The sequence below is a fragment of the Tauraco erythrolophus genome, chromosome 7 (assembly GCF_009769465.1).
Source record: "Tauraco erythrolophus isolate bTauEry1 chromosome 7, bTauEry1.pri, whole genome shotgun sequence".
Taxonomy (NCBI): domain Eukaryota; kingdom Metazoa; phylum Chordata; class Aves; order Musophagiformes; family Musophagidae; genus Tauraco; species Tauraco erythrolophus.
The window spans coordinates 20733163-20744813 of NC_141471.1; the positions used below are offsets into that span (position 1 = coordinate 20733163).

The window sequence follows — 11651 nt, forward strand, 5'->3', positions numbered from 1 at the left end:
CCTTCATCCAGCAACTTGCTGTTTCCTTAAAATTTATACCAAATAGTTTACGGCTTCTATAATGATTCCATGTGCTTTTAAAAACACAGTCCCACCACACCAAATAATAAAAAGGTAATCAAACAGGTCAAAAACTTCCATGTCCCTTCACTTTTTTTTTCTGTTTGTTTTTCTTCACTACACCACTTGAACATTTTGGTAAAGTAAAAATACATCACTTGGGAAAAAAGACAAAGCCAGTAAAATCCTCTCAAGATTGCCGATTGCCAGTTGCCTCCAGGTTATCAGAGACTTGGATGTGCTTTCCCAACACTGTAGCTCTCACACGCAAAGTGTCTCTTGCAGTATGAGCAAAGCTCAAACAGGCGGCATCTGCAATGGTCGAACCAGTTTAGAAATTTAACAACCATATCATGAGTGCATGAAACACAATATTTTCTTTATAGTATTTATAAATATATCATACAATACTGTTTCCTGTTATGTCATATACCAATATGGCATTGTACAATAAGCATAATGCCATCTGATTCTTACAAAAGCGAATCATTTAAACAAGTCAGTAAATAAAACGGTAATACCCGCTTTTAGGCATACAGATTGTAAAACTGAAGTTTACTTTTCTTTTGATCGGTTCTGCGCAGCAACAGAGAAGTAAAAGATGCAACATAAGAATCAAAATGGCTAATACGCAAAAATTGTTATTCACAGTGACATGGCTACATATATGCATTATTCTATGCATATTCTTTCGGTTTTGTTGGATTTCAAGATGAAAAAGCACTTGCTTTCTACAGGTTCACAAAACAGCATAAGAACAATAACAATCGCAGAGAACGCAATGGAGGAGTTAGTCTGGATTAACAAACTACTTCCCGGGATTTGTATCGACTTCTGGAGACTCCCGGGTCCAGATGATGGGGACGGAAACAACTCCGCATCACTCAGAACAGGTGAAGGTGTAACTTTTGTTTGCTTCCCAGTCCTCTGAAAACAATTTACATTTCAATCTTGCGTTTCCATTAACGTCCATCCTGAATGTCACCTAGTCCACCTTTTATAGCCAAGTTCAGTGTCACTACAAAAGAAAGCAATTTGGACGATAGTCACATGGATTAGCATCTATAAAGCTGTAATGGCATGGAGAGACCTATATAAAGGGGGGGTGAGGGCAGGAGCCTGGTTGGCGCGTCAACCAGATGAAGTGGCCGAGGAGCCATTTATCGACGTTTTCCGTGCTCTGTTGGTAAAGGAGGACTGGTGGTTACTGTTGGGGCTGCTGCTGGTGCCGTTCATGGTGCTGGAGATGTGGGGGAACTGGGGGTGAGGAGACTGGACCGGTGTGCTGGGGCTGGGCAAACAGGAGGAGGTGGAGGGGATGCCTCCGGCTGGGCTGCTCGCCTTGTCGCTCCCAGAGTCACTTTCCAGCTCCCCGCTATTATTCAAGCCTTCCCTCTGGTGACTGATCTTCATCCTCTTGCAAGTAGGTCGGACCCGGTATTTCAGGGGGAGAGGCCCGTTCTGGAAGGCAAAGGGGAGATCCTGGTAAGAGCCCTCCCCGGGCCACGACCCACACCCCCCCAGGGGAAAGCACACTGGCCACACTCACCCGCCTCCAGGTATAGATGTAGGCGATATCCATTAGGGTGTAGTAGTCCTTCAGAGGCTCCTCTTCGTACATCACATCGATCTGTTCAAGATAGGAATCCTCGAGTTAAGGAGCAGTCAGGCATTCACCCCTGGCACGTGATCGCTCTGAGATGAAAGTCACCCTTGCTGTTGTATGTATCAGAAAATTGAAAAAATCCTATACCCAAACCAGCAGGGAATAGATATTTAGGTATGTTTTAAATACGTTAAGGAGCAATTTCTTGATAGCCTGATATTTACAGCATAAAGAAATTACAGAGTGTCACCAAACTCTACTGTGAGATATTTTGAAATTATACTTTTAATGCCATCAACATATTGCACACACCAGAAATACTTGCTGGAACTGACTGTCATGAGAAAATGAGTGCTAATCAGTGTTAGGAGGCTTAGAATAGCCAAGACTGATTAAAAAAAAATTTAAAAATCACTCTTTGCCCATAAGTACCTGGAAAGTGTTAGGTATATCCATTTTACTCCGGAGGAACTTTCTTAGATGCATCACCGTCATTGCTGCTGGGCAGCGTAAGTATCTTTTGTCATTCACCTGATGGCATAGTAAAGAAAATGAGAAGAAGCAATTACTTCCACCAAAGTTGTATTCTAACATTTAATGTTATTTTTTTCAAAAAATACACTTTATTAAATTATTAATTATAACAATTTCTGCTGCCTTATAAGGAATAACAGAAATAACTGGTACATTACTGTTCCAGAATAAGTAATAAAAAATGCAACTAATTTCCTGCACAAAGATTTTTATCTCACAGTAAAGACCTTTTTAGAATATATACATATTACACATTGATTTTTAAAATTAATTAATAAACAATTTAATGCAGAATCTGACAAAAAAATCACATTCTGCTTTGAGAGTAACACTGCAGGTATTTTTTATTTTAAAAAGCTGTTACATCTACAGCTCTATGAAGATCTTTGACCTCTTCTGTACCCAGCCCCATAATAGGTGTGCTTCTTTTGTGAAACACATACCTATGTATTTTTTTTCAGCTACGAACCTGCCCAAAAGTTGTTTGTGTTTGTTACGTTTCCTCTAGAGTAAGGAAAAAGTTATTTACCTCTTCCTTTGATTTTTCTTTCTCCTTATTTCCTTTTCGTTCCAGTCTGTGAGAAGAAATTAAATAATTACAACAAATAACAGATATAGCTGCTATCAGTCAGGTAAACATAAAATATTGCCATTCTGGAACTTGCCTATTCTGGTCAAAGAATTCAATGGATAAGCTTATTATCTCGTCGTCTGTTATAATTCTTTTGTCTTCGTCAGCCACTTCTCCCCTGTCTTCATTAGAGCCATTGGCAGCTGCGCAGAAATTTCCACAATAATTTACATTTTGAAATTCAAATCAGGAAGAATGGCAATTCTCAGTAACAAGAAAAAAAAAATATCTCCATAGTACAATTATGAATTAAAGCTAACTAACTGTTAAAACAATACACTTTTATTATGCTGAATTTACTTCTTAAAATTCTGTCACAGTAATACATAATTTGTAAGTTAAAAAGGAAACAGCAAAGCATCTAGGTCAATGCTACATTTATTAAAGGTGTGAACGAGAGGGTTTTACCATCAGCCGATGGATGAGCAGCATAAAAATCCCTTCTTCTTTTCATTTCATCTAGGTGGAAAAGCATATATTTTTCTTTTAGTATGTATCCTGTAACTCCTAGTATTGACATAGGATAGCAGCTCTGGTTTTGGTTTTCTGCTCTTAAGAGAAAACCTGATTTAACTACTTACTTTTGAAAAGGCCTGGTACTAGCTTGTATACAATATCTTGGAGAGTTTTATCTGACCTGAAAAAAAAAACAACCCCGAAACATAAAATTAAGCAGATGAAGTGATACATTAATCCAAGCGGCAGCTCCTCATTTATAATCTTTCACAACAATGAGGCATCTTCTACAAAGTGGGAGGCTGGTCATAAAAAGTTAACTTACGAGATCTTGTAATCAAACTAACACCGCTCTAAATACTGCTATAACACAAAACTCATCTGTGTTGCCACAACTGAAAAATAATTCTCTGGGACTGAAGGAAGGCCTTAAAAACTACATGCCCTCCGTAGAAAATAAAGAGAGCAAAAAGTAGCGCCAACAAGAAGATTTTTTCTGAAGGTAGGAGCACGATTTAAAGGCTTTTGCCTTTTAGCTTGTAAAATTTCATCAGGAGTTTTCATGTCTAGGAGCTATGGCTGGAGTGAAGCATGTCTGGGAGAGATGGAAAGTGGAGTGGAAACTGTCGGGATGGTACACGTGAGAACGGGAGAGAGGGAAGAGGCATTGCATCAATGGTAGCGTATGCAAAAAAAAAAAAAAAAAGACTAGCAGAAACTTTGTCTCCCATCCAGAGAAATCTTCAATTTCAATCAATGACAAAACTCGAAAGAGAGAGCACACACATGAGTTGGCTTGTAAATTGACAAATCCTTTCAGATTTAAATCGCGGGCGAAGAGATAAGATCGACGCGGCTACTGCTGACCTCCCCATATAAAGTAAAGTAAGAGACATAGAGGGTGCGCGTCGCATCTTTCTCCTACCTTATATTCAAAAGCGGTCGAGTTTTGTGCACTTGTACATCACAGATAGGACAATACTTGCTGGTCTCCAAGTACCGCACGATACAGGTTTTACAGACTGTAAGTCAAACACGAAAGCCTTTTAGTGATGGTCGTAGGTGACGAGCAGATATGCATAGATAGAGGTGCGATTTTCTAAACTATGCAAGCTAGAGCAACTCGTCCATTGTCAGCACCGCGCTGCTTAAGCTAAACAAATACCCAAATAAGCTGCAATTACCATGAAAAGGAGACGCTTAGAGTACATATATTATTACTTTAACAAAGACCGTAGGGCCGTCGTCAGAAAAATTGCACCGCGGCTGGGCCACCTATTTCCTAGCCCGCCGGGGAGGCGGAGGGGCGGCGGTCCCGAGCACCTCGGGGGGTTTCGGGTTGGGTTTGTTTTTTTGTGTGTGTGTGTGTCCTCGGGATGCCGCGAAAGGTGGGAAGCGGCGGGGGAACAACGCGGAGCGCCCGATCGTACTTACAGGAGTGGAGGCACTCTATGATGGTTGTTGCATCAATGAAGTACCCGCCGCAGAGCACGCACATGAGATGGGGGTTTAGCTCGGTTATTTTGATTCTGGTTGTTCGGTGCATTTTGGCGCGGCGAGGGGCGGCTCTGAAAGACACACAGAGGACGGATGAGCGCGGCGGCGTCCCAGGTGCCGATAAGCGCCGCGTCCCCTTCCCCCGTGCAGCCGCATCCCCCGGCGCAGGGGAAGATAAAGCGCGGAAGGCGGCGGCGGCGGCGCGGGGCCAGGCGGCGGGCGAGGGCCGGTTCCGAGGCCGGCGGGGCGTCCCCGCACCGCACCGCACCGGGCCGGCCTGGGCGCAGCCCCGCGGAGGCGCGGTCGCGCCGCGGCACCCACCGCGCCGCTCCTCGGCGGGCACGGGCTCTCCCGGCGGCGCGGCGGGGCAACCGGCCGGCTCGGCGGCGATGCTGCGGGGCGGAGGGTGAGCTCCGGGGTGGACGCGGCCGGGCACCGGGCTGCCGGCGAGCAGCACAAAGGGGAACCAGCGCCTCCCGGTGCGGCTGCCCTGGCATTTCCGGAGAGCGGGGAGGGGCGGCGGGGGAGGGACGGGGGGGACACGCACCTCCAAGCGGAGCCGGGCACCGGGGCGGCGGGGCCGGCCCGCGAGGGGGGTCCGGGCGGCTGCCGCTGCTGCTCGGTGCCGATCCGGATCTGCTCCGCTCTCCGAGGGGGTTGCTATAGCAACTTACACTTACACTTGGCATCCTGCCACCGCTGGGAACACACGAGAGCCAGGCGGGGGGGCGGCCGGGGAAGAGGGGGGGGCGGGCCGGGCCGAGCCGAGCCGGGCCAGGGGGTGGGACGCGGGGCCCGGGGGCTGGCGGAGGGGGTGGAGGAGTCGAGGAGCCCGCGGGGGTCTGGGAGCCCGGTTGCGAGGGGAGGGAAGGGGGAGGGCAGGGAGGGGGAGGGCGGGAGAGAGGGGGGTGGCCCGGGCGGGGTCGGGGGTGCCACAGCCCGGAGGGTGCCGGGGCGCGGTGCGGGGCAGCCCGGGCGGCGGAGGCGGCTGCGGGCGCGGGGCTGAGCCGGGCTTTAGGGTCTCAGCTCTGCGAAGGCGAGCGCCAGAGGCTCCTCCCGAGCCTCGGCCATTTCGGATCCTCTCAGGGGCCTCTCTCCACGTCGACTCGGTGCGAGGAGCTGGTCGGAGATCGCTCCTCTCCCCCTCCGCTCCCTCCCTCCCTCCGCCGAGCCGCACAGCGCTCCCGGGGACCGAGCTCCCCTCACCGCCGGCGGGGTGCCGAGCCCCGGCTCCCGCTCCGCGCTGCCGGCATCCTCTCTCCCTTCTTCTCTTTCCTCCTTTCTCTCCTTCCTTCCTTTCTCTCTCTCCCCCCGCCCTTCTTTCTCTCTCTTTCTCCCCCCCCCCCCCCCCCCCCCCCCTTTGACTCTCATTTGAAAAGCCTCCCGCGGACGAAGCGAGCGCGGTGCAAAGTTTTGCAAGAGGTGGAAAGAGAGTTGCAGCACCAGGGTAAGGTGCTTGGACGGGAGAAAACAAGTCTCCGAATCCTTAAACAAACCCCCTCTTCAGCAATAAAGCACACCGGGGGCGGGGGGGCAGCCCAACCCGACTTTAAACGGTACATTAGTGACAACATGCGAAGGACCATGTGACCAGATCATTCCTAAAGCTAAATCAACACCTTGTCAACACAATGCAGCGACAAGAGTGAAAAACAAATGTCATTTTCACAGTCTGAAACCCATAAACCCCCATCGGATGCACCAGCACCAACGTTAGATGCACACGTTCTATTTAAAACGAGAGGGAATAAGAAGTAAAGGGGAAAGTCCACCGGGGGGAAAAACTCTGTCAGCCACGTCAATTGCAAAGTAAATTATCTTCTGTCAACCAGATCCTGAAAAATGTAACGTAACAACGTTGTTCCAATGCGATCTATTCATTTTCCCATGTCAGTGCTCCCAGCACACGGGCTCCTATTCTTGGTGCCCACTCTCCCCGAGGCAGAGCTTGCGAGCCACCTCTCCCTGCACCACCGTGCGAGCTGGAGAAGTCTCAAGATACGAGGTTCTCCCCAGCCACTCGCAAACTTCGATGTTAAGCAGAGGAAAAAAAAAAAAAAAAGACAGCACACCAAGCTTTCTGAAAGCTTTGAATTCCGGCCAAACTGCCCGGGACAGGGGTACAATATTCCTCAAGAAGTGTGCACAGCGCCAACGAGCGACCCTAGCCAGGAAACTTCTTTTGCTGCTGCAGGAAAACCCTCGAGTGAGCAGCAGATAAAACCCCCCAGCATCAAATCACAGCCGGCCAGCACACAGAAAAGCAAAGTGCGAGGAGTACCAAGCCAGACCGGGTCCCCGAAGCTGTTCCTAGCCCCGTGTAGGAAAGCAAGACCCCCGCTGCATTGTACTGCGGTTTAAATGTCGCTTCCAGAGTCCCTGACCCTCCGCTTCTTACTTTTAAACTGATACCGAAGGTTTGCTTTTCCCAGAAAAGGCAGAGCCCGGGCTTCTGCTCTTCTCCGTGAAGAGATCAGCGCCCTGAAACCGCCGGCTCTGAGGTTCCTTTAGGTACTTAAACATGGACAGGCTGCTTTCACGGTTCTGTGTTTTATTTGTCCAAGGCACTACCTTATAATTCATAAATATCTGAACCAAAAAACCCAGCAGTGACCGAGGTCACGCAAGTCGGCTGACCGAGAATTCTTTCCAGCCCTGACAGACTGGGACAAACCTTTCAAGACATTAACGCGTTTATTTCACGCAGGCGTAGCCCCTGCCTAAATGGAGGGGGATTAAATTCAACCGTGAAACCTGTTTTGTCGAAGCAACTCCTAAACGCGGATTATTTATTGCCCAAATTTAGCACATTTTCAACGTGCTATGAGCTATCTTTGAAATCAGTGATTTCCTCCAGCGAGCTGAACCAGGTGCCTCACTTCTCCCCAAAAGCAACCCGGAGAGGCACACGCACACGCGTGTCTCTGCCCGTGGGTATGGAACACGAACGCAGCACATCTCACTACAGCAGCCTCAGCTTAATATTTTGGTAGGAGGGAAACCCATTCAGATTTTTTTCTGCTCCTGCTGATAGCACGGCGAATACCAACACTTCACACAGTCGATACCAACAGCCTCTTAACCTAGACAATATATATTTACACATTGACACACGAAACAACCAAACGTAAAATATACGGAGATAATACTCGGTAGAAGCAAACGCTGCCAGCCAACTGATTATTTAGAGGCCTTAAACGGGTTATGTCAAAATGAAGAAAAACAGAAGTGCGTTCTCCTACTAAGAATCAGCTCCATTATTAAAAATCTACAAAGGCAATAAGCTACCAAACCTTGCTCGACGGGTCTCTAACAGAAAATACACACGTAAAAAATAGAAGCATCGCTCGGGTAGGTTTGTGTACTTTGCACCCATCTCCTCTCGGAAAACTCTCTCATCAGGAATAAAGAAGCCATCATTCTACATCTTCATCCATTATCAGTCAGAGTCACTTTTACTATCGAGCCTGTTACTACTCCTTCGCTTAAGAATGGCCACGTATGTTTTAAAGGAGGGACGGTGCTTCTTTCAGAGAAGGCATACGGAGCTCAAATATCTCTGCTCAGCTCGCTGCAGTGAGGAAAGACCTGAATAGTGGCAAGAGAGTGCAAAAGGACCACAGTCCCTTAAATCGCCTCCCTGGTACTGGGTGAAGGACACGATCCGTCTACTTAAAAAATACACTAAAATGTTAATTTTGTACTATCTAAGCGATCAGGCAGGTCAACCCTCCGTGTCTCTGGCAAACTGCAACACAAGTTTTTCTCAGTTTCCAGGACGGACTGCACAGAGTCAAGCAAAAGAGTTTTACTGGACTGTATTTCCAGAATCTCCCTGATCTTTGGGACAGTCCCATAAAATAAGTTGCTTTTGTCCCCTGCGGACTAGGTAAAAAATCCTTTTAATGCCAAGCTTGCAAATGGGCACAGGCACCAGGTTTTCCTCAACTTTTCTGGAGAGTGGAGGAGTGAATCAAAGTTTCTAGAAGCTGAAAAGTGACTATCTCACTTTCACAGAAATGCGATTTTTCTGCTTATTTTTACCTGATTATTTGCAAATATTTACAGTAAACACAGAAAAACATCCCGCGTTATATATTGCCAAGGCCATACAATCACAAAAACATACACCAGCAACTTTCCAGTGCTGCCTATAAGCAGCACGAGGAGCCCACTCGTGACACCTTTAAGACCTGACAAAGGATTTCATATAAATTTACCCCTCCCGGGCTCAAGAGAAAAAAAAATACCAATCAGAGAAAAGAAATTTAAAAAACCCTCTGCGTCCCACAGACACATCACCTTTGCTCCAAAGGCTCCAGCAAACCGCACGCCCCAGCTCCCCAAGATCGCAGCCAAACTGCGATCCTCACCCCCCAAAAAAGTTATTTCTCGGTGTTGGCCACCCCTTTCCTCTCCCAGCAGGCACAAACCCCCAAACTTAGCATTTAGAGCAGAAATGTAAGAGGAGACATTGGAAACAACTGGGAACCGCCATCTTACAACCCATCCCAATTTCACACAAGTACTTGTCCAACTTAAGTTAATAACATTTTCTGCTGGGTGCCCCGACGCCTAACAACCCCTCCAGGAGGATCGCTACCCCCCGCTGGCTCTATCTCTATAAAATGGGTGCGTTATCTGACATTTTAACCTCCCCCAGACACGTTTCTTTCGGGGAGCACTGAAATCACTTGACCCAGGCAGCTCCAGATTTCACGAACGTCCCTGTTTAATCAAAATCTGCCTTTAAACAAAGGGCGCTCAGGCCGGGCTGGCAGCGGGGTCGGGAAATATAAATATTCTCCTTGGGGGCCATGTGCACAGAAAGGTTTTAGGGGGCGTCTGGAGAAAAGAAAGGAACTAAAATTTGCAAATGTGGGTGCGTAACGCGAGCGAGTGCACGGGCTGCTGCTGCGTGTCTATATGTGTGTGTGTGTGGCTGGAGCAGCCTGTCAGCGCTTTTCCCATACGGAGAGCTCGGGGGACACCTAGGCTCCCCTTTGCAGCCCCCAAACCGGCCGAAAACCGCCGCCGAGCCCCCTTCGCCCCCCGCCCTTGGTAAGGCGACACCTCGCTTCATACGTACCCGGAAAACGGAGCCGGTGGGTGATGATCGGAGCGGCCAAAAAAGACAATGAAAGTTAAAAGTCGTTCAGCAGAAAATGAATGTGAGCCAAGCGGCCATCTTGAAATGAACTGCAGACGCTGTCAATTGCAATAAGCTTATTGCCGCCGCCGCCGCTGCGCTCCGCTCATTTTAGTTACAAAACACCCGGGTTTTCTCCTCGCGTCCACCGGCCCTTCTCGCTCCCCTCGCTCTCCCTCCGAGTTCGCCGCCCGGGCGGCTCAGGCGCTAGGAGCGTAAAGTCTCCCGGTCCGGATGGGTCCTCTCTCCACCAGCCCATTGTCTCTCCCTTTGCCCCCCGCTCCGCCTCGCGGCCTCGCTCGCGTTCTCTTTTTATTATTATTATTATTATTTACGAGTATTATTGTTGTTGTTATTTCATAGTTGGTGGCGGGGACCCGGGGAGGGAAGGAGGGCGGGCGGGCGGGCGGGCGGGAGGAGGGCGGAGGAGGGAAGAATGCAACGCTGAAGGCACACAGTGGAAACTGACCACCGTCCCCAAAATGGCTCGGAGTTCGCCCGCCCGCCAGCGTCACGTGGGGCGCCTCATTCCTTAAGGGCGGCCTGGGAATTAGCGGCGCTGCCGCCGGGGCCCGGCAGCCTCCCCGTGACCCAATCCCGCAAACCGGCCGCCTCCTTCCCCCTCCGCCCCCGCCCTCCCCCTTTCCATCCCCTCCCCCGCCCGCCGCCCTTCCCCTCCCTCTTCCCTCCCTCCCCTCACCCTCCCCTCCCCCCAGGCCCTGCACGCGCTCGCCCGCGCGCGCCGCCGATGCCTCCTTTTCCTCGCCGCGCCGCCCCGCCCGCCCCGACCCCCGGCCCCGCTCCCGCTCCGCGGCTCCCGCCCGCCTTCCCCCCCCCGCCCGCCGAAGCCCCGATGCCTCCTTCCCCGCACTCCCCCCGCCCGCGCCGCCGCTCCCGTTCAGCCCCGCCGCTCCCCACTCTCCGCCCGCGCCCCGCTCCCCACCGAGCTGCCGCCTGGGCTCCGCCGCGCGCCCCCCCGCCCGCCCCCCGGTCCCACCCACCGGGCTCCCCCTCCCGCCCCGCCCCCTCCCACTCCGCGAGGCTGCGTCCTCCGCCCTGCCCTGCCCGGCGCCGCCCCTCTCCATCCTCCCCGCGCCGCAGCCCCCGTACCCGCACGCCCGCCGGCCCCCCACGCCGCCGGCCCCCTTCCCGCCCAGCCCTCGCCTCCCTCCGCGCACTTGTTGCGCGCTCCCACCCGCGACCCCGACACCCGCGGCCGCCCCGCGCGCCCCGTCCCGCCACGGAGCGAGCCCCCCGCGTGGGACCACGCAGCGGCCCTCGCGCCCTGGCCGCCTCGTGCTCGCTGCCCTCCGCCCGCACGCGGCCGCGGGACGCGCCCCGCGTCCGCCCGGAGCCGCGCGGGGGTCCTCGGGGACCGCGCCGGCGCTTTCCCGCCCCAGAACGGCGGTCCCCGCTTCCCTGCTCGCCCCGGCTCCTCCCGCGCGGCGGCCGGGGCGGGTGTCGCGGGATACCCGAGATGTACCCCGCCCCGCAGAGGGGACGGGGAGCGCCGGCCGCGGCCGCCGCCGCCGCCGGAGCGGGCTAGAGGGAGGGAAGCGGGGCAACCCTCACCGGGCGGTCGCCGTCGCCGAGGACAAGACGCCGCCCGCAGCCCGGGCGCGGAGGAGCGGGACGGAAAGCGCCCGGCTCCGCGCCGGGCGGGGCGGCGAGGGTCCGTCCGCCGCCGCGCTTCCTCCGCTCTCCCCCGCCGGCAGGTG

The 11651-nt window shown here is 52.1% G+C and overlaps 1 protein-coding gene across 1 annotated transcript; it reads right to left on the bottom strand.

The window, feature by feature from the left end:
* Positions 1-1191: 1191 nt before the first annotated feature.
* Positions 1192-4833, bottom strand: BMI1 (BMI1 proto-oncogene, polycomb ring finger). The gene is made up of 9 exons (XM_009981157.2): positions 4722-4833; positions 4213-4309; positions 3413-3468; positions 3240-3290; positions 2866-2974; positions 2730-2775; positions 2099-2197; positions 1610-1690; positions 1192-1521 (listed from the first exon to the last, which is right to left on the bottom strand). Exons 1-9 carry the CDS (start codon positions 4831-4833, stop codon positions 1192-1194), a joined length of 981 nt encoding a protein of 326 aa, XP_009979459.2.
* Between the last annotated feature and the right edge of the window lie 6818 nt (positions 4834-11651).

Coding starts and splice junctions, on each gene's coding strand:
- BMI1 (XM_009981157.2), bottom strand. CDS start 4,833: ATGCACCGAACAACCAGAATCAAAATAACCGAGCTAAACCCCCATCTC. Junction 2,975..3,239: donor TGCTCATCCATCGGCTGATG/GTAAAACCCTCT, acceptor ATTTCTGCGCAG/CTGCCAATGGCTCTAATGAA. Junction 1,522..1,609: donor ACATCTATACCTGGAGGCGG/GTGAGTGTGGCC, acceptor TTTGCCTTCCAG/AACGGGCCTCTCCCCCTGAA.